The sequence below is a fragment of the Oncorhynchus keta genome, chromosome 27 (genome assembly GCF_023373465.1).
Source record: "Oncorhynchus keta strain PuntledgeMale-10-30-2019 chromosome 27, Oket_V2, whole genome shotgun sequence".
In the NCBI taxonomy this organism is placed as follows: Eukaryota; Metazoa; Chordata; class Actinopteri; order Salmoniformes; family Salmonidae; genus Oncorhynchus; species Oncorhynchus keta.
The window spans coordinates 38,081,903-38,103,764 of record NC_068447.1 but is presented as its reverse complement, the minus strand read 5'-3'; the positions used below and the strand labels follow the sequence as shown (position 1 = coordinate 38,103,764).

The 21,862-nt window shown below is 45.6% G+C and overlaps 1 protein-coding gene across 2 annotated transcripts in view; it reads right to left on the bottom strand.

Moving 5' to 3' along the window:
• LOC118360327 (plexin-A2-like) overlaps positions 1-21,862 on the bottom strand; it is a 324,415-nt gene that overhangs the window by 270,231 nt on the left and 32,322 nt on the right. For both annotated transcript variants that reach the window (XM_052482378.1, XM_052482379.1), the window contains exon 2: positions 11,985-13,349. In XM_052482378.1, coding sequence (XP_052338338.1) covers positions 11,985-13,208 — 1,224 coding nt within the window. In that variant the 5' untranslated portion in view covers positions 13,209-13,349. The remainder of the gene's footprint in view (positions 1-11,984; positions 13,350-21,862) is intronic.

Genomic DNA, 21,862 nt, shown 5'->3' with positions numbered 1-21,862 from the left:
CGCCGTCTCCTCTGAACAGTTGATGTTGAGATGTGTCTGTTACTTGAACTCTGTGAAGCATTTATTTGAGCTGCAGTTGACGATTTCTGAGGCTGGTAACTCTAATGAACTCTGGGTCTTCCTTTCCTGTGGCGGTCCTCATGAGTTATTGACATTTTCCGGATTGACTGACCTTCATGTCTTAAAGTAATGATGGACTGTCGGTTCTCTTTGCTTATTTGAGCTATTCTTGCCATAATATGGACTCGGTCTTTTACCAAATAGAGCAATCTTATGTATACCACCTCTACCTTGTCACAAGACAACTGATTGGCTCAAATTCATTACAAAAGGAAAGAAATTCCACAAATTAACTTTTAACATGGCACACCTGTTCATTTGAATGCATTCCATGTGACTTCCTCATGAAGCTGGTTGAGAGAATGCCAAGAGTGTCAAAGCTGTCATCAAGGCAAAGGGTGGCTATTTGAAGAATCTCAAATATAAAATATATTTTGGTTTGTTTATTAACACTTTTTTGGTTACTAAATGATTTCATATGAATTATTTCATTGTTTTGATCTTTTCACTATTATTCTACAATGTAGAAAATAGTAAAAATAAAGAAAACCCCTTGAATGAGTAGATGTGTCCAAACGTTTGACTGGTACTGTATAACAGCCTATGCAGAATCACGACGGTGCAGTCAAAATATTTCCAACAGTCCTTAGTTAGGAATTGAATTCCACATCACATCGGGGGGCTAGGCTGTGGTGGTGATCCAGGTTAGGCCAGAGTGTGAGTGGCGGTGACAGTGGAGGAGGGACTGTGGCCTCAAAGTGCCATATAGAGTAAAGGAGATGTCCAGGAGAGGGCTGGGACAGGGAGGAGCATCATTCAGAGGTATCAGGGCAGACAGACAGACAGGCAGGGCACATTGATCACTGACACACAGCCACAGTGTGTGTGTGTTACAGATCAGGGCCGGGGGCAGCCACACTGATCACTGACACACAGCCCCTACAGCCCCAGGACCCAGGAGCCATGGTTGTCAACCCGTCCTCCCTCACTACACTACACCAAGCTACACTACACCACACTACACTACGCTACACCACACTACACCATACTACACCACACTACACCACGCTACACCACGCCACACTACACCACAATACACCACACTACACCACGCTACACCACGCCACACTACACCACAATACACCACAGCAAGCTACACTACACCATGCTACACCACACCACACCACACTACACCATACTACACCACACTACACCACGCTACACCACGCCACACTACACCACAATACACCACACTAAGCTACACTACACCACACCACACAACGCTACACTACACCACACCACACTACACTACACCAGGCTACACCACACCACACTACACCACGCTACACCACATCACACTACACCACATCACACTACACTACATACTACATCAGACTACACTACACCATGCTACACTACACTACACCACACCACACTACACCCCACTACACCACACTACACTCCACTATACCATGCTACACCACACCACACCACACTACACCACACTACACCACACTACACTACACCACACTCGTAAAGCCTTTACAACCAGCTCTGCTTTTCATGAGCAGAGCGAAAAGCAATAACGCTGATGGGCATAAACGCCTCAGCCTCGTAGGCGTGCCCCCTCAGCCCCCGCAGAACCAACACCATTTCCTTTTATTCGCAGCTCCCAAAATAGCATGGATGGAAGGAATGGAGAAATATATAGTAGGCCCACTCCACTGTGGTACAGGAGCTAAGCAGGAAAAAGGCAGCTAAATGCCTGTGATTAGCTATGCTTATGTCTCTTCATCGGGGAACGTAGAACATGTCTAAAATGATTTGAGCTGGTTTTGGGTAGTGGCCTTATCTGGGGGATCTGTGTCTGTCACAGACAGAGAGAAACAGTCTGAATCAGATGAGCCATCTACAGTGGGAGCTATAAAAAGAAGCTTGAGAGACTAGCTTGTGTGTGACTGTGTCCGACACTAACTTATCAATAACTACTCCCGCAGACACCAACGTCATGTACAGACAGACACAGACTTTAAATCTGTTCCAAGGAGTCTCAGTCTGAGAATGGGATTCAGAGCATTTGTAAATGGTTTGGATGATGTAAGCTAAGTAAGGCTTGGCTGGAAACCTAAATCCCTTTGGATCTCATGTAGTCGTGTTTTCCAGCACCTTACTATGGATATTGGGAGTTTATTGTTATGGTCTATATAGCAGGGATGGGCAACTTTAATAGGGATGGGGGCCACAAAAATCGGAACTCATCATCATAGAAAACAAAGAATTACATGGGCTTGCTCCTACCTATCTCTCCGATTTGGTCCTGCCTTTACATATCTACATGTACGCTACGGTCACAAGACGCAGGCCTCCTTACTGTTCCTAGAATTTCTAAGCAAACATCTGGAGGCAGGGCTTTCTCCTACAAAGCTAAATTTTTATGGAATGGTCTGCCTACCCGTGTGAGAGACGCGGACTCAGTCTCGACCTTTAAGTCTTTATTGAAGACTCATCTCTTCAGTAGGTCCTATGATTGAGTGTAGTCTGGCCCAGGGGTGTGAAGGTGAATGGAAACTGGAGCAACGGCACTAGAGCAACGAACTGCCCTGGCTGTCTCTGCCTGACCGGTTCCCCTCTCTCCTCTGGGATTCTGAGTCACTGGCTTACTGGTGCTCTTTCATGCCGTCCCTAGGAGGGGTACGTCACTTGAGTGGGTTGAGTCACTGACGTGATCTTCCTGTCCGGGTTTGGCGCGCCTCCCAGGTTCGTGCCGTGGGGGAGATCTTTGTGGGCTACACTCGGCCTTGTCTCAGGGTAGTAAGTTGGTGGTTTGAAGATATCCCTCTAGTGGTGTGGGCTGTGCTTTGGCAAAGTGGGTGGGGTTATATCCTGCCTGGTTGGCCCTGTCCGGGGGTATCGTCGGGCGGGTCCACAGTGTCCACCGACCCCTCCTGTCTCAGCCTCCAGTATTTATGCTGCTATAGTTTGTGTTGGGGGGCTAGGGTCAGTCTGTTACATCTGTAGTATTTCTCTTGTATTATCCTGTGTGAATGTAAGTATTCTCCCTCTAATTCTCTCTCTCTCCCTCTCCCTCCCCTCCCGGAGGACCTAAGCCCTGGGACCATGCCCTAGTCCACCTGGTCGTGCTGCTGGTCCAGTTTCGACTGTTCTGCCTGAGGCTAAGGAACCCTTGACCTGTTCACCGGGCGTGCTACCTTGTCCCGGACCTGCTATTTTTCGACTCTCTCTCTACTGCACCTGCTATCTCTGACTCTGAATGCTCGGCTATGAAAAGCTAACTGACATTTACTCCTGAGGTACTGACCTGTTTCACCATCTACAACCACTGTGATTATTATTATTATTTGACCATGCTGGTCATCTATGAACGTTTGACCATCTTGGCCATGTACTGCTTTAATCTCAACGTGGACTGGCCACTCCTCAGAGCCTGGTCCCTCTCAAGGTTTCTTCCTAGGTTCCCGCCTTTCTAGGGAGGTTTTCCTAGCCACCGTGCTTCTACATCTGCATTGCTTGCTGTTTGGGTTTTAGGCTGGGTTTCTGTATAGCACTTTGTGACATCTGCAGTCCTAACATTTCTGGAACTAAATGTTAATTTTGTTAGGTTGTAGTTGAAATTAGCCCTTTTAAACGCATGGACACCAGTCCTCACGTCCTCGGGAACTGAGGTTGACTTCTGTTAACTGGCTTTTGTACTGGGGGAGAGAAGGGAGTGTTTCATAATTCTCAACCAATGTCTGTTCACTTGGGCGTGCACCTGAGTGAGCATAGTTTACTTATGAAAACAATTCTCTCATTTAGAAGCTAAAATTACATTTAATCTTTTCACAAATAGTTTCAAATTTAAACATTTAAATTGCGCAACAATTCCATGTGAATCTGAACAAGAATGTGTAGACTTTCCAATATACAATTTACGTCGTCCTATCATCAGATATAATGTCCTAGACAACAACTGATCTGACATAATATTCTTTAAGTACCAACGGACACTTTCAACTGGTTGAGAAAGGGAAATATTGTTCCATTCCCCAACCTTTTGATGTTACCATACTCTCTCTATGTTAACAAAGGGCTTTCCAAGAGTCCATTCTGTAGAGTGGAGAGAAAATGGGGGAAAGGTATTTATGTGGGGGTCATAAACCTCACCCAACATAGGCAACGTCATGACAGTAGTACTGTAGGTGCCAGGCGCACCAATTTGTGTCAAGAACTGTAAAGCTGCTGGGTTTTTAAACGCTCAACCGTTTCCTGTGTAAATCAAAAATGTTACACCACCCATATGACAATCAGTCAACTTGACACAACTGTGGGAAGCATTAGATTCAACATGGGCCAGCATCCTTGTAGAATGCTTTCGACATTTTGTAGAATCCATGCCCCAAAACCACTCCTGCATTGGGGTTGTTGTCCTGTTGGTAGGTGAACCTTCGCCCCAGTGTGAGGTCCAGAGTGCTCTGGAGCAGGTTTTCATCAAGGATCTCTTTGTACTTTGCTCCGTTCATCTTTATCTTGATCCTGACTAGTTGCCCAGTCCCTGCCACTGAAAAATATCCCCACAGCATGATGCTGCCACCACCATAGAGATTAGAGGTCGACCGATTATGATTTTTCAACACCGATACCGATACCGATTATTGGAGGACAAAAAAAGCAAATACCAATTAAATTGGCCAATTTTTTATTTATTTATTTGTAATAATGACAATTACAACAATACTGAATGAACACTTATTTTATAATAGATCAATAAAAATAAATTTAGCCTCAAATAAATAATGAAACAATTTGGTTTATATAATGCAAAAACAAAGTGTTGGAGAAGTAAAAGTGCAATATGTGCCATGTAAAAAAGCTAACGTTTGAGTTCCTTGCTCAGAACATGAGAACATATGAAAGTTGGTGGTTCCTTTTAACATGAGACTTCATTATTCCAAGGTAAGAGGTTTTAGGTTGCAGTTAATTTAGTATTTAGACTATTTCTCTCTATACCATTTGTATTTCATGTACCTTTGACTATTGGATGTTTACATTTACATTTACATTTACATGGATGTTCTTATAAGCACTATAGTATTGCCAGTGTAGCAGTATAGCTTTCGCGTAACAGTGCAACGAGAGGCAGGTGGTTAGAGCGTTGGACTAGTTAACTGTAAGGTTGCAAGATTGGATCCCCCGAGCTGACAAGGTGAAAACCTGTCGTTCTGCCCCTGAACAAGGCAGTTAACCCACCGTTCCTAGGCCGTCATTGAAAATAAGAATGTGTTCTTAACAGACTTGCCAAGTTAAATAAAGGTATAAAAATAATAATAATAAAATAAATACGTTTCCCCAAAAAAATCGGCAAAATCGGCACCCAGAAATACCGATTTCCGATTGTTATGAAAACTTGAAATCGGCCCCAATTAATCGGCCATTCCGATTAATCGGTCGACCTCTAATAGATATGGTGCCAGGTTTCCTCCAGGCGTGAAGCTTGGCATTCAGGACAAAGAATTCAATCTTGGGTTTCATGGTCTGAGTCCTTTAGGTGCCTTTTGGCAAACTCCAATCGGGCTGTCATATGCCTTTTACTGAGGAGTGTCTACCTTAAAGGCCTGATTGGTGGACTGCTGCAGAGATGGTTGTCCTTCTGGAAGGTTCTCCCATCTCCACAGAGGAACTCTGGAGCGCTGTCAGAGTGACCATCTGTTTCTTGGTCACCTCCCTGACCAAGGCCCTTCTCCCCCAATTGCTCAGTTTGGCCAAGCAGCCAGCTCTAAGAAGATTCTTGGTGGTTCCAAACTTCCTCCATTTAAGAATGATGGAGGCCACTGTGTTCTTGGGGATCTTCAATGCTGCAGAAATGTTTTGGTACCCTTCCCCAGATCTGTACCTCGACACAATCCTGTCTCGGAGCTCTACGGACAATTCCTTCGGTCACATGGCATGGTTTTTGCTCTGAAATGTACTGCCAACTGTGGGACCTTATATAAACTGGTGTGTTCCTTTCCAAATCATGTCCAGTCAATTGGATTTACCACAGGTGGACTCCAATCAACTTGTGAAACATCACAAGGATGATCAATGGAAACAAGACGCTCAATTTCAAGTCTCATAGCGAAGAGTCTTAATACTTATATATAGTAAATCAGGTAATTCTGGTTTTATTTTTAATGCATTTACAAATGGGTCCTATTATGCCTGGAGGAAATCAAGCACCTCATACCAATGGTGTCACATCCTGACCTTAGTTACTTTTTTATGTCTCTGTTTTAGGTTGGTCAGGGTGTGTTTTGTAGTTCTATGTGTTTGGCCTGGTATGGTTCCCAATCAGAAGCAGCTGTCAATCGTTGTCTCTGATTGAGAACCATACTTAGGCAGCCTGTTTTCCCACTATGGTTTGTGGGTAGTTATTTTCCGTTTCAGTGTTTGCACCATAAGGGACTGTTTCGGTTTTCATTTATTCTCTTGTTATTTTGTGTTCAGTGTGTTAAAAGTAACTATGAACGCGTACCATGCTGCGCTTTGGTCTACTCCTTCTTCCACCAATGACAATCGTTACAAATGGTCAAGCATTGTGGTGGTAGTGTGAGGGTTTGGGGATGCTTTGCTGCCTCAGGACCTGTACGATTTGCCTTAATAGAAGGAACCATGAATTCTGCTCTGTATCAGAGAATTCTACAGGAGAATGTCAGGCCATTCATCTGTGAGCTGAAGCTTAAACGCAGCTGGGTCATGCAGCAAGACAATGATCCAAAACACACAAACAAGTCTACATGAAAATGGCTAAAAAGCAACAAATTTGGGAATGGCCTAGTTTAAGTCTTGGCCTAATCCCAATTGAGATGTTATTGAGTGTAAGGGGACTAGGTGTTGAATAACTTTGTTTATGAAATAAATTAAATAAGTATGTCATTGTGTTATTTGTTCACTCAGGTTCCCTTTATCTAATATTAGTTTTTGGTTGAAGATCTGATAACATTCAGTATCTGTCACGTTCTGACCTTAGTTCTTTTTTTATGTCTTTATGTTGGGTTGGTCAGGGTGTGAGTTGGGGTGGGTAGTCTAGGTTCTTTTTTCTATGTTATAAATGTTTGGCCAAGTATGGTTCTCAATCAGAGGCAGGTGTCGTTCGTTGTCTCTGATTGAGAATCATACTTAGGTAGCCTGTTTTCCCCATTTTGGTTGTGGGTGTTTAATTTCTGTTTAGTGTCTGTTCACCTGGCAGAAATGTTTCGTTTTCTCTTCGTTGTTATTTTGTGTAGGGTTCCGTTTTTCAATTAAAATATGACGAACACTTACAACGTTGCATTTTGGTCCTCCTCTCCTTCCACCAACGAGAATCGTTACAGTATCAAAAATGTGCAAGAGTAGAGACAATTAGAAAGAGGACTGATACTTTTTTCACGCCACTGCACATATACAGTATATATTATTATTATTATCATTTGTATTTTATTTTTGGGAAATTGGTCCGTGGACCGGGCCGCCAGTTGCCCATCCCCCATTTATACCAATAAATATTGCCGATCTGGAGTCACAAGCTAGATTTCACTCTTGGATTAATCTGGTGCTAACAACATTGATTACCATTGCCAGAGTTGTGCTCTATAAATAGAATACCCCCATTGACGGGTGGCATTAATCGATATTTAACAATCCCATAGCAGACCAAATGGACAGGGGGATGGTGGTATATCCACGCCTGAACTTCAGATTTGTTCAGGCTTGTCTACTATTATGGTGATATTTTTAATACAAGATTATGTCTCAAATGCAAACAATGTTGACAGTAAAGTGAAGGTTACATTCACCCCCTATATTTGACATAGTTAAACTTTCTAAAGCAGAATCAGATGTGAAGAATAAGTGTCTGATTAGCATTTCACACGGTCCCCCTCAACCTCCTGACCTCTGATCCCCATTACTACACTATGGGAAGCTATAGCTAGGTGACAGGGATGTGGACACAGGTTCCGCTCCATCTCAGGAGACAGTCAGGATCAATAGTGGATCCTCCTATTTAGACATGCATAGTCGTGAGTATGGTTGAGTAGCCAATGACCATGGATAGAGAGGAAGAGAGACTGACACCAGCTGAATGTGAGCCCCATCAGTGTTATTCCACATATACCGGAAGGCTTGGTATGACTGTCAGCTTCCAGACAGTATAGACCAAGTCTGACCCTCATGTAAATGTTTTTTTTTCAATACATTTTATCTATAGGAGTTTATTTTAACATTGAGGACTAGTGTATTGGGGAAATGTGATTTTTTTTTCCCCCTTTAGGAAAGCAGCTGTGCACAGAACCTCAGCCCCATTTAGAAAAGGCAACCATGCCGCTTGAGGGAGCTTGAACGAAAACACAGTCAAGGTTTGCATACCAGAGGACATATCCAGCTGTTGGGGTGTAATATGACCAAGCTTTCAGAGTTCTTCATCTGTTGACGTCTATCTGCATAATCCCTGAAACATCATTACATGCTACATCTCTTTATCTGCTGGGCTAGCCGCTAGACACATTTCCTTGGCTAGCAGAGGACAGAGGAGAGGAGGGTTGATACTATGGAATGCGGCTCGGAGTTTAAGGAACATTCTAATGAGGGCTGCTGAACTGAAGGAGATAGGAGAGAATGTTGGAGGAGGTCTGGGCAGTGACGATGGTCTCACTGGGGGCTGCAAAAGGATTCTCCTGGGCCCAGTTTTTCAAAAGTTATCTATCCGGGATTTCACCCACCAGATAGGATTAAATGCATAGAAAGAGAATAAATAGAATGGACAAACCATTGACTTCAATGGGGACTGTTCTATTCGTTCTATTTCTATGCATGTAATCCTACCGGTAAGTGAAATCCAGATAGATCACTTTTGAAAAACTGGGCCCTGGGGACCAGAGAGGCTATAGTAGATCTTATCTGACTCCCACAGTGAGAGAGTTTTCACTCACGCCTTTACACCCGCCTCCCCCTCTCTCTCTCTCTCTCTCTCTCCTCCCTCCCTCCCTCCCTCCCTCCCTCCTCCCCCTCCCTCCCTCCCTCCCTCCCTCCCTCCCTCCCTCCCTGCCTCCTCCCTGCCTCCCTGCCTCACTCCCTCCCTCTTTGTGGTGCAAATGAAACCAAACAGTGCAGGCCCCAGATAACGTCTCCCTCCGCTTGACAATCACCTCTGACATTGCACTAATGGGGAATTTAGTGATGTTAATAAAAGCGGTCAATAGAGTGCCCTGGGGGACTAGCACAAAGCCAACCACACACTTCTGATCTCGCCGGGGATATCATTAATATGGCCCAAAAATATAGAATCCTCTGTACACCCCAAACCCATCCCCCTGGCCCACACATACGCTACATACAGGCATTGACATGCACACAGACACACAGAAGACACACAAAAGACACACACATACACACACTTTCAAAATGAGACACTTGCACTTGAAGGCAATCACGAACAAGCCTGCCTAGCCTATAGACTTCACACACATACATGCATGCACATCCTACATGTCGTAGAGACTAAACACTTGGGTCTATAGTCATTAGTGTACATAATTCCCCTTTTAATTCATATTAGCAATTAAAGACCAAAGACACGGAGGAGCAGGCAGGACAGACGCCTTGTGGGACTGAATTAAAATAAAGAAACCAAACTGTGGCTGACAAGATGTGGCTGTTATGTGGCCTGGTATTAGAGAACAGGGATTTCAGAAAGGAGGGGATGGCTTGTGCTCTGGCTACTGGTACACTAAATGAGCTCACCATCTCTCTCTCTCTCTCTCTCTCTCTCTCTCTCTCTCTCTCTCTCTCTCTCTCTCTCTCTCTCTCTCTCTCTCCTCTCTCTCTCTCTCTCTCTCTCTCTCTCCTCTCCTCATCTCTCGTCTGCTCTCTTTCTCCCCATCTCTTCCCCTTCTCCCTCCCCATCTTCGAGGGCAAAGGTCCTTTGGATTGAATTGAATTGGAGTAGAATAGAATCACTTTGGTGTTCGCCAAGGAAAATAAATCCCCTCCTTAATTTGTGAATATTTCTCAGTCATTCAGATAGTCTTTAATGTGCCTGTTCTGCTCCCCGGAGCTGCAAAACAATTAGGCCTAATTACATGTAGTGTGAGAATGATTTGATAAAGGGAAATGTTGTATCCCTGCAAAGTAGAGCAGTCAAAGGCAGTTATCTTGATTGCTGTGTTTGTTATTATTATGAGTGTGTGCATCCACCGTAGTTCCTCCCAGACTCGGACTCAACCTTGTCGTTTCCAGGGTCGTTGGTGAGCTGGGGTTGCTGCCCTGTTGTTTAATGCCTAGAGGAAACATTAGAGCGGTAGTCTAAAATCCAGATTTGTTTTGTGCTAGTATTCCACTCCTTGTACTCTGTGTAATATGCCAGTAATGGAGTGGCAAGAAGCGGAATGTTAGCACAAACTGACTGGTACACATGATATTAGAGCTGAGTTGAGCTGAGGAATGGCTCTGTAAGATATTACCAGGGGTAACCTCAGTAGACTACAGTCAGTGTAAAATGTAAATGAATTATTCTGCTGGCTTTCTACATTGAACTGAGGCTGAAGAGAACTCCCAGTGGAAGGGAGCTGTCTGCTTCTTGGTAAGTGAACGTTGAGGTGTGAATGGGAACAGAGGCTGAATAATGATGGCTGGTTTGGTTTCACTGTATCAATGCCTACAATAACCTTGGACTTGCACTGTGTAAGATGAGTCTAGCACTATTGTACATTGTTCTCTGTAGAAATGATAACAGACCACGTGACTCTACTGAGCCAAAATGGTCATTGGGTATGATTACGGAGAGAGAACTTTTTACAGTATGTTTGAACTATCCACTATTTACAGTATGTGTATTTGAACTATCCACTATTTAGAGTATGTGATTGAACTATGCACTATTTAGAGTATGTGATTGAACTATGCACTATTTACAGTATGTTTGAACTATGCACTATTTACAGTATGTGTTTGAAATATGCACTATTTACAGTATGTGTTTGAACTATGCACTATTTACAGTATGTGTTTGAACTACGCACCATTTACAGTATGTTTGAACTATTCACTATTTACAGTATGTATTTGAACTATTCATTTTTTACAGTATGAGTTTGAACTTTTAATTATTTCCAGTATGTGTTTGAACTATGCACTATTTACAGTATGTGTTTGAAATATGCACTATTTACAGTATGTGTTTGAACTATGCACTATTTACAGTATGTGTTTGAACTACGCACCATTTACAGTATGTGTTTGAACTATGCACCATTTACAGTATGTGTTTGAACTATGCACCATTTACAGTATGTTTGAACTATGCACCATTTACAGTGTGTTTGAACTATGCACTATTTACAGTATGTGTTTGAACTATGCACCATTTATAGTATATGTTTGAACTATGCACCATTTACAGTATGTGTTTGAACTATGCACCATTTACAGTATGTGTTTGAAATATGCACTATTTACAGTATGTGTTTGAAATATGCACTATTTACAGTATGTGTTTGAACTATGCACTATTTACAGTATGTGTTTGAACTACGCACCATTTACAGTATGTGTTTGAACTATGCACTATTTACAGTATGTGTTTGAACTACGCACCATTTACAGTATGTGTTTGAACTATGCACTATTTACAGTATGTGTTTGAACTACGCACCATTTACAGTATGTGTTTCTCTGTAGTTCCTTAACCTCTGTATGGGCCTTATTCAACTCTTCGTCTTGGTGCATTGCATGTGCTTCCTCAGCAGTGTGTGTGTGTGCGCGTGTGTGCGTGTGTGTGTGTGTGTGTGTGTGTGTGTGTGTGTGTGTGTGTGTGTGTGTGTGTGTGTGTGTGTGTGTGTGTGTGTGTGTGTGTGTGTGTGTGTGTGTGTGTGTGTGTGTGTGTGCATCCGTGTGTCTCCTCTGTAACTCACAGCTTTTGTGCACTGCACGTCTTTTCCCAGCAGCCAGTTGAGCTCCAGGTTGCCCTCTCCCTGGTAGCAGGACTGCAGGCGCTCCTTGATACGGGCGTTGATGTCCTTGATGGTGAACACGCAGAGCGCAGAGTCATCTGGCGGCTGGTGGTACTGCTTCTGGCCCTTGGAGAACACGGTGAAGAGCACGTCGTCTGTGGCACTGATGTTCAGCGAGGCGGCCAGCACACGGCCCGGCTTAGCTAGGTAGGCAGCCTGCAGGAGACGGTACTCCACGCCATTCCTCACGCAGCCCACGGGTAAGGAGACGTACGAGTGGAACTTGTGGTCATCCTTGCAGAGGCGTACGATGCGCGAGGTGTAGAAGAGGTCGTTGGAGGATCCACCTGATGACATGCTGTTCTCCGGCGTCTCAGGCTGGACGGTCAGGAAGTAGACGAAGGAACCACTGGCGAAGCCATACACGTAGTAGATGTCGAAGTGGGACACCAGCGCAAGCGTGTCTGACGGGATCTTTATCAGAGACGAGACGAAGTCCGTGTGGAGCTCGTAGTCAAGCATGGCTGAGGACTCTGGATCACGGGGCAGCTTACGGCTGGAGATGGTAGGGAAGTAGTCCTGCTTGCCGTCTACTGCCGTCCCGATGAAGAGAGTCCCGTCCTGGCCATGGGAGGGCACGATTACCCCATACATGGTGCCTGTCTGGTTGACGCTGGAGAGGTAGTGCTCTTTCTTATGGGACGGCTCCACTAGGATAAACAGGTCGTCCAGACGAAGGAGTTTACAGACTCCCTGGTAGAGGCTACCGCAAGCCAGAAGGCGATTCTGGCTGTAGTCTATGAGGAGCAGCTTGTTGACGTTGTTTGTGGAGGTCAGGGGTTCAGAGCAGGGCTGGACGATGAGGGGCGGGTAACAGGCCTTGTTATCGTCCTCAGGGCCTGTGTCGTGGGACACCATCAGGGTCAAGTTGCCTGATAGCTTGTAGACACGGTTGACTGCTCCGATGTAGAGCGCCCCAGTTGTCTGGTGGACCGTCAGATGGTTGAAGGCCCACTCCCGGCGCTCTGGGTGGAAGCTGGTGAAGGTGGTCTGGCCTTGGCACACGGTGGCAGCGACAGCTAACACCCAGCAGCCCAGCATGGCCAGCACCGCGCCCCGTGTAGGGCCCGCTGGGAAAGTCCTGGCGCTGTATTGTGTGACTCGCCGCGACCGTCGGCCCTCCATACCACTAGGGACTCTGCAACAAGGCAACAGCAGACTGAACAGGGGGAGGATGGAGGAGGAGTGGGAGGGAGGCTACCTTCCTCTTTGTGTTCTCAAAGGCTCGGTTCACGCTTTTATCTTCACCACGGTCTTCACATATTTCTGAAAGAGAGAAAGAGAGAGAGGTGGGTGAATAAATGAAAGAGAGCACATTGTGACTCACACTCACAGTCAAAGGGGAAGCAGATAACGGAAAAGGCCTTTCTTTTGGTCCCTCCTGCTGCTTTGGAAAGTTCACCCTGGCCAAGGCGATGAGTTAGGGAACAGTAGAATGAATGCTGAGAGAAAACCTTTATCGCTACATTCCAGAGGAGTTGCTGGACAAGAGAGGTCTCATAAGACAATGAAGGAAAGTGAGCAGGTTACGGCTAACGGAAATTAGTATGACCTGAGACCTGAGTCCTGAGTCCTGCTGCCTAGCTGCTTCAGGCCTCAGACACTGAGACAGTGGGTTTCTAAGAACACCACAAACCAACGGACTCACCATGCACTGAAATGAGTCATACTACTTAGTGTCATCCACACATCAGAGAAGCACACTTCAGGCTAGTGCTCCACGGAGCCACTTATTTAATGCTATAATGAAGAGATGCCATGGGTCAAATAATATATAATATGTCTTGACATTTAAACCAAGGTTTACTCCAGCTAGAGAAAGACAGCTACAAACCAAAGGAATGTCAAAGACATGTATTGGGCTCATATTACCCTAAATCTATTTCTGGGAAGGAAGCATTGCCATCTCATTTTGATTGTACCCCCTCCTCTATCCATGCTACTCATTTCCAATCTAACTGTGAAAACATATATCAAGGAAAGTTTGCAATTTATGTAACAATGCTTTGCAGGCTGGCTGCAGAGATGTCATCCCCACCACAATGCTATAAATCAAGAGAGTGAGAGAGAGAGAGAGACAGAAAGAAAGAGAGAGAGATGGATAGAGAAAGGGAGAGACAGAGGGAAAGAGAGAGCCCCTCTTCACAGTTTATCCCCAGGAGTTAATTATCTGGTCTACGGTAGAGGGGAGGTCTGGATCTTATTACTGGAACAAAGTGAGAACAAATTGGGAGACAGATCCTCTGCTTGCAACCCTCCTCTGTCTGTTTTATCTTCCCACTTTTTCCCTCCTTCCTTCCCTTCTTCTCTCCTTCCCTCTCTCACACCCCTCCCTCCCTCCCTCCACTCTCTCTCCCCCTATCTGCTTTTCTCCACCCCCACCCTTCTTACCCCCCCTCTCCATCCCTCCCTCTCTGCTCTTTAAGGTCTCTGTCTGTTCAACCAGGATATGAATCTATTAATTATTATTATTCAACGTTACTCTGTTTTTTTTGTCCACCGCTGACACCATCACATCCTGCAGGGATTAATCATTGGCTCCGGAAGAATCCTTCCTAAATGAATCAGGACCCCGATCGACATGCACATCTCACCCTCCTCTCCCTCTCTCCCTCGTTTTAATAGTGCATCCAATACCATGCTGTGTTTTCTCTCCCTTGATCAGTATTATTCCATCAGGACCAAGCAACGCCAGGCAGTGAGGGGCTAACAAGTGGAGACAATGGCAGCGATGGACGCAGCGCATTGTGACATCAAGGATGATCAGGCATAGCGCTACAACAAGGGTAATTAGTGGCGTGCTGGACGAGGTAGCTGGGGACCGTGTGCGTGTCGGTGGGGACGCCAGGGGGGTGAAACGTGTCGGACACAAGCCTACATCGTTCGTTACACTCCACATTTGCATTTCACAGCAGCCAGTGAGGGAGAGCGGGAGAGAGGGGAGGGCAGCAGAGAGAATCAAGCCAAGGACGAGAATAGAGAGATGTGGCTGGACTAATCAGCTGGTTTTTTGATTTAGTCATTTGCATATGTCTGGATGGGGCGGGATATAGAGGCTATCGACAGTGCTTGTGTCCTCGGATGGGGCCACAGTGTCTCCTGACCCCTCCTGTCTCAGCCTCCAGTATTTATGCTGCAGTAGTTTATGTGTCGGGGGCTAGGGTCAGTTTGTTATATCTGGAGTACTTCTCCTGTCCTATTCGGTGTCCTGTGTGAATCTAAGTGTGCGTTCTCTAATTCTCTCCTTCTCTCTTTCTTTCTCTCTCTCGGAGGACCTGAGCCCTAGGACCATGTCCCAGGACTACCTGACATGAGGACTCCTTGCTGTCCCCAGTCCACCTGGCCATGCTCCTGCTCCAGTTTCAACTGACCTGAGCCCTAGGACCGTGCCCCAGGACTACCTGACATGAAGGCTCCTTGCTGTCCCCAGTCCACCTGACTGTGCTGCTGCTCCAGTTTCAACTGTTCTGCCTTATTATTATTCGACCATGCTGGTCATTTATGAACATTTGAACATCTTGGTCATGTTCTGTTATAATCTTTAGCCCGGTTCCTCTCTAGGTTTCTTCCTAGGTTTGCCTTTCTAGGGAGTTTTCCTAGCCACCGTGCTTTTACACCTGCATTGTTTGCTGTTTGGGGTTTTAGGCTGGGTTTCTGTACAGCACTTTGAGATATCAGCTGATGTACGAAGGGCTATATAAATAAATTTGATTTGATTTGATTTGCTTCAGGTGGGTCTGGTATACAGCATATATATTTACAGTCCCTCTCCACTTACACACACTCCTCCCTCCCCCAGCCCTCTGCTGTCTAGACCTGGTAACTGTCATCCTGGGTCCCTCCCTCCAACCTCCCTCCCTCAGCCCATAAACAGTGAGTTCCTAGGGGCCACTGGGGCCTGGCCTGGCCTGGCCTAGCCTGGCCTTGCGTGTGCTGGGGTGGGCTGAGGTGTGGGAGGTGGGTGGGCTGCTCTTAGGTGTCCCATAAAAGAGCTGGGCTAGGCTATAAACCAGGGTCAAGCCCACTTCCTGCGCTGCCCGCCCACCCTGACTGAACCACGGCTGCAGCCGCCATGCTGCTTCCTTTGTATGAGCGTAGTGCTATGGAGGTGCAGAGCAGAGCAGAGAGCAGAGCAGAGAGCAGAGCAGAGAGCAGAGCAGAGAGCAGAGCAGAGTAAAACAGAGAGGTGCATCCTAAATGGCAAAGTGTTCCTTATATAATGCACTACTTTTGAACAAGAGCCTAATGGGATTAGGGTGCTATTTGGGATGCAGAACAGAGCATATCCCTCTGGAGGTATAATCAGGCTCCTGCTGAGGCAGCAGTTCTTTCCACCTCAAACCTCAGCCTTTTGCCCTTTAGGGCTTTAGAATGCAGGCAGCACCCCCCTCCACCTCCCCAACCCCCCACACACCTCTCTAACTCCCTACACCTCCCTAACCCCCCTCCACCTCCCTAACCCCCCTCCACACCTCTCTAACTCCCTACACCTTCCTATTTCCCACATCTCCCGAACCCCCTCCACCTCCCTAACCCCCATTCACCTCCCCCCCACACCTCCCTAACTCCCTACACCTTCCTAACTCCCACACCTCCCTAACCCCCCTTCACCTCCCCAACCCCCCTCCACCTCCCTAACTCCTTACACCTCCCTAACCCCAACATTTCTAAACACTTGTTTTTGCTTCTTCATTATGGGTTATTGTGATGTCATTATAGGGTATTGTGATGTTATTATGGGGTATTGTGATGTCATTATGGGGTATTGTGTGTAGATTGCTGAGGATTTTTCTTTATTTAATCCATTTTAGAATAAGGCTGTAACGTAACAAAGTGTGGAAAAAGTCGAGGGGTCTGAAAATTTTCCAAAGGCAAGGACTTTTTTACTACCCATCCATCTCTCCCTTCCTTCCTCCTTTCCCTCTATCTCCTCCTTCCCTATGGCTTGGGAAGAATTTGCGTTTCATTTTTCCTTGTTCGTGTTTTGGTGGGTGAACTGGCGGCAGCTGCACTGAAGCAGAAGCAGAAGAAGCAGAAGAAGCAGGAGCAGGAGCAGAAGCAGAAGAAGCAGAAGCAGAAGCAGGAGCAGGAGCAGGAGCAGGAGCAGAAGCAGAAGCAGAAGCAGAAGCAGGAGCAGGAGCAGGAGCAGGAGCAGGAGCAGAAGCAGAAGCAGAAGCAGAAGCAGAAGCAGAAGCAGAAGCAGAAGCAGAAGCAGGAGCAGGAGCAGAAGAAGCAGAAGAAGAGTGAATTAATGAACAGTGACCATATATAACGTCTCAAAGGTCAACTGCTAATGTAGCTACCAGGAAGAGACGCTGTACCAAGCAATGGAGCTGTGTTGATGTTGTTTTCCCCTCCTTTTGGCCGCTCTTGACGGTAGGGACTCATTATGCTGCCAACCAAGGGATTTGAATAGCACGATTGACTTCGCTTGTTAGTAGCTTTCTTGTTTGAAGCCACGTCGTCTTTTCTCTCCTCCTCGCTAGCAGACATATACAGCAGGAACTCGTGAAGCAATTAACATGCAAGAGCTAGTGGTGGTGAATCATGAGCCAGTCACCTGATAGCCTAGACCTAGAGAGGCCTTGGGGCATCATGGGTGATACGCCTGGCTGAATCTGTGGTAGCATTTGTAGGCTACAATGGAGACATTCTTGTCCAGGCTTGATTAGCTTCTGAGCTATAATGAACGGTAGGAATAGCATTGTATAGTAAAAACACATCTTTCAATTTACCGCCAATGCTACCAGTGTGTCAAACAGGCCTGATCTCCGGACCCAGACCCAACTCTTGCGTGCGGGCGGCGTGCAGCTGGCCAGCTACTCGATTTGTCTGTCACGAGAGACTACCAGTTAAACAGCAACTCCACCCGATGCAGAGCCATCTTTGTCTGCTCGCGGACACATTGAGCCATCTGTTTTCTAAACAAGCCTCGTTTGTGGTTCAGCTTTGATTTGTTGACACATTACAACCGTGTAAATTGTAGCGACGCACAAAGATGTACTGGAGTGAAGACGCACGTCAGCTAACGTGGGAATTACATCATCCCACAGACAAGCTTACAAAAAAACATCAGATTTGCTCAGCTCACTAAATGCATTAACCGCTTCCTGGATGAGTCAATCTGTCCTGTGTTTGTCAACCATGCCATTTCATCTACCAGCTCATCATCATTAGTCAGTGTGTAGGCACAGGGTTTCCGACTGACCACCACTGCAGGATGTGTGTTGTAAAACAGCTACTGTATAGTCCTACTGTTACTCTACATCAGGGATCCTCAACTAGAGTCAGCCGCGGGCCGGAAGATAATTGCAAATCATTTGCAAACTGAAAATTGCCTGCAAGAGGCCCAAACTAAACCAGAATGATTCAAACCTTGCTTACATTCGTATACGATCACATACTGTATATCTCTATTATGTGTAGGAATACCTTGGAACACATTTCCAAAATAAAAATCAACTGGAGCTGATTTGCTGGTGTTTATACAGTCTTTTATGTCGTTTATGTCCAACAATAAAAAAATAAAAAAATAAATGTTTACAATGTTTTGCTGAGAAAACTTGGGTGGCCAAATAAAATCCCAGGCGGACCACCAGTTGGGGAACCCTGCATGTTCTGACTAGTGTCAACCCGGAAAATAACAAACAGACATTAGAAGACATCCAGTCAACTCGTCTTCAGGCAGAAAAAGTATTGGCCACGTGATGTGAAGTTAAGACATCAACAACATACCATTGCGAACTGGAAACGGTGATCATGGTTTCGAAATGAACCATGCGTTTCTCTTAAGCTTCCCATGGATAATGAAACAGTCGGCATGTTGGCCTGCACAGCTCACCCATGCTGCTGCCTCTGAGTGCCTTGCTAACCCAAAGGGCTGCTGCACTCTGTCAGCTCTTTCTGTCAACTCTCTACTTCTGGCCAGAGCTGCTAGCGCACAATAGTTCACTATAGTGAGTCGCTTGTGCACTATATAGGGAATAAGAAGGCCTTTTGGACAAAGCCTCTGTGAGCTCGTCTGCCTGTGTCCTGCCTGGTCCCTGTACCCGAACGCTGGTGGTGCCCTCAGTTGGCGGCCGTTGGACGAACTTTGGGGGCAGTGCCAGGCCAGGAGCGGGCACAGGGAGCTACATGGTAGCAGCTAGGCTAATCTGTAGAAGTGAAGGGCTTCTACAGATTAGCCTAGCACACTGGAGAACAAAGGGGAGGAGAGGAGAAACTAGGACAATGACAAAACACACCAACAAAACAGTACCTGACTGCTCTGGTCAGTGCAGTAGTGGAATGCTTTCAGTGAGCTGAGCAGGCCTATAGCTCTGAACCCCAGTCTCTTCCCCTGCTGGAAGAGAGCAGCCGTTCCTCCCTCCTCCTCCCTCCCTCCCACTCTCTCCCTCCTCCCTCTCTCACTCCCTCTGCTTTGTGCCTCTTGACTTCCCCCACACTAAGCTCCTTAACAATGCAGTCAAAATTGTTTGATCTCCTAAATTCATATTTACAGACATTGTATTCCAGGAGATAAAGAACATAAACCAAAATCCAGTTACGGATTAAATCCAATTAATTGTTGTGGGGAAGGGAAAGAAATGACATATCAGAATTTCATGGCTCTGATTAATTCCGTTATTCCCTGAATGATTAATATAAAGCATGAAATTGAAACGGTTAAATAAAAGTGAAACGATACAATCTACAGGAGCCCAATTTGGTTTAAAAAAAAACAACAAACAAATAACTTCAAGACATAATTAAGAATAATTACGAGGTTTATAACGCGCCTGGAACAAACTTTTGTGATTGGGTTAAAGAAAGTGAACCGTCAGCAGCAGAGATAGCAGCCATTTGTATGTTGGTATTAAAAATAGAATGTTTAATCTCCCCTGAAGGAAGGTCTTCTCTATGGGAGGAGACTATTAAAAAAGTGATTAGCGGGAGAGGTAGTCCATTAGTCTTTATTTCTCCACTGAATGAGAGGGTTTCTGCTGTTATGTCTCGTCTCTTGTCGAGGAGTTAGAACAGTTACAGTGGGGAGAACAAGTATTTGATACACTGACAATTCTGCAGGTTTTCCTACTTACAAAGCATGTAGAGGTCTGTAAGTTTCATCATAGGTACACTTCAACTGTGAGAGACGGAATCTAAAACAAAAATCCAGAAAATCACATTATTTGATTTTTAAGTAATTAATTTGCATTTTATTGCATGACATAAGTATTTGATCACCTACTAACCAGTAAGAATTCTGGCTCTCACAGACCTGTTAGTTTTTCTTTAAGGATCCCTCTTGTTCTCCACTCATTACCTGTATTAACTGCACCTGTTTGAACTCGTTACCTGTATAAAAGACACCTGTCCACACACTCAATCAAACAGACTCCAACCTCTCCACAATGGCCAAGACCAGAGAGCTGTGTAAGGACATCAGGGATAAAATTGTAGACCTGCACAAGGCTTGGATGGGCTACAGGACAATAGGCAAGCAGCTTGGTGAGAAGGCAACAACTGTTGGCGCAATTATTACCCTCGGTCTGGGGCTCCATGCAAGATCTCACCTCGTGGGGCATCAATGATCATGAGGAAGGTGAGGGATCAGCCCAGAACTACACGGCAGGACCTGGTCAATGACCTGAAGAGAGCTGGGACCACAGTCTCAAAGAAATCCATTAGTAACACACTACGCCGTCATGGATTAAAATCCTGCAGCGCATGCAAGGTCCCCCTGCTCAAGCCAGCGCATGTCCAGGCTCGTCTGAAGTTTGCCAATGACCATCTGGATGATCCAGAGGAGGAATGGGAGAAGGTCATGTGGTCTGATGAGATAAAAAAATAGAGCTTTTTGGTCTAAACTCCACTCGACGTGTTTGGAGGAAGAAGAAGGATGAGTACAACCCCAAGAACACCATCCCAACTGTGAAGCATGGAGGTGGAAACATCATTCTTTGGGGATGCTTTTCTCCAAAGGGGACAGGACGACTGCACCGTATAGAGGGGAGGATGGATGGGGCCATGTATCGCGAGATCTTGGCCAACAACCTCCTTCCCTCAGTAAGAGCATTGACGATGGGTCGTGGCTGGGTCTTCCAGCATGACAATGACCCGAAACACACAGCCAGGGCAACTAAGGAGTGCCTCCGTAAGAAGCATCTCAAGGTCCTGGAGTGGCCTAGCCAGTCTCCAGACCTGAACCCAATAGAAAATCTTTGGAGGGAGCTGAAAGTCCGTATTGCCCAGCGACAGCCCCGAAACCTGAAGGATCTGGAGAAGGTCTGTATGGAGGAGTGGGCCAAAATCCCTGCTGCAGTGTGTGCAAACCTGGTCAAGAACTACAATAAACGTATGATCTCTGTAATTGCAAACAAAGGTTCCTGAACCAAATATTAAGTTCTGCTTTTCTGATGTATCAAATACTTATGTCATGCAATAAAATGCATTTTTGTTTTAGATTCCTTCTCTCACAGTTGAAGTGTACCTATGATAAAAATTACAGACCTCTAAATGCTTTGTAAGTAGGAAACCTGCAAAATCAGCAGTGTATCAAATACTTGTTCTCCCCACTGTATATATCTGCGTTCCTTTGTCTCCTTAAAGGAGCATTGACTGGTTCCGTCTGAAACGCTACCCTAATTCCCTATACTGCATAAGGAATAGGGTGCCAATATAGAGACATAAGGAATAGGGTGCCAATATAGAGACAAAGAGAGGAGTTGAGGACTGTACTTAAATGTGTAAGTTCCTCTTTCTCATAGCTACAGGAGTTGAATGTGACTGCAGTGGTGGTA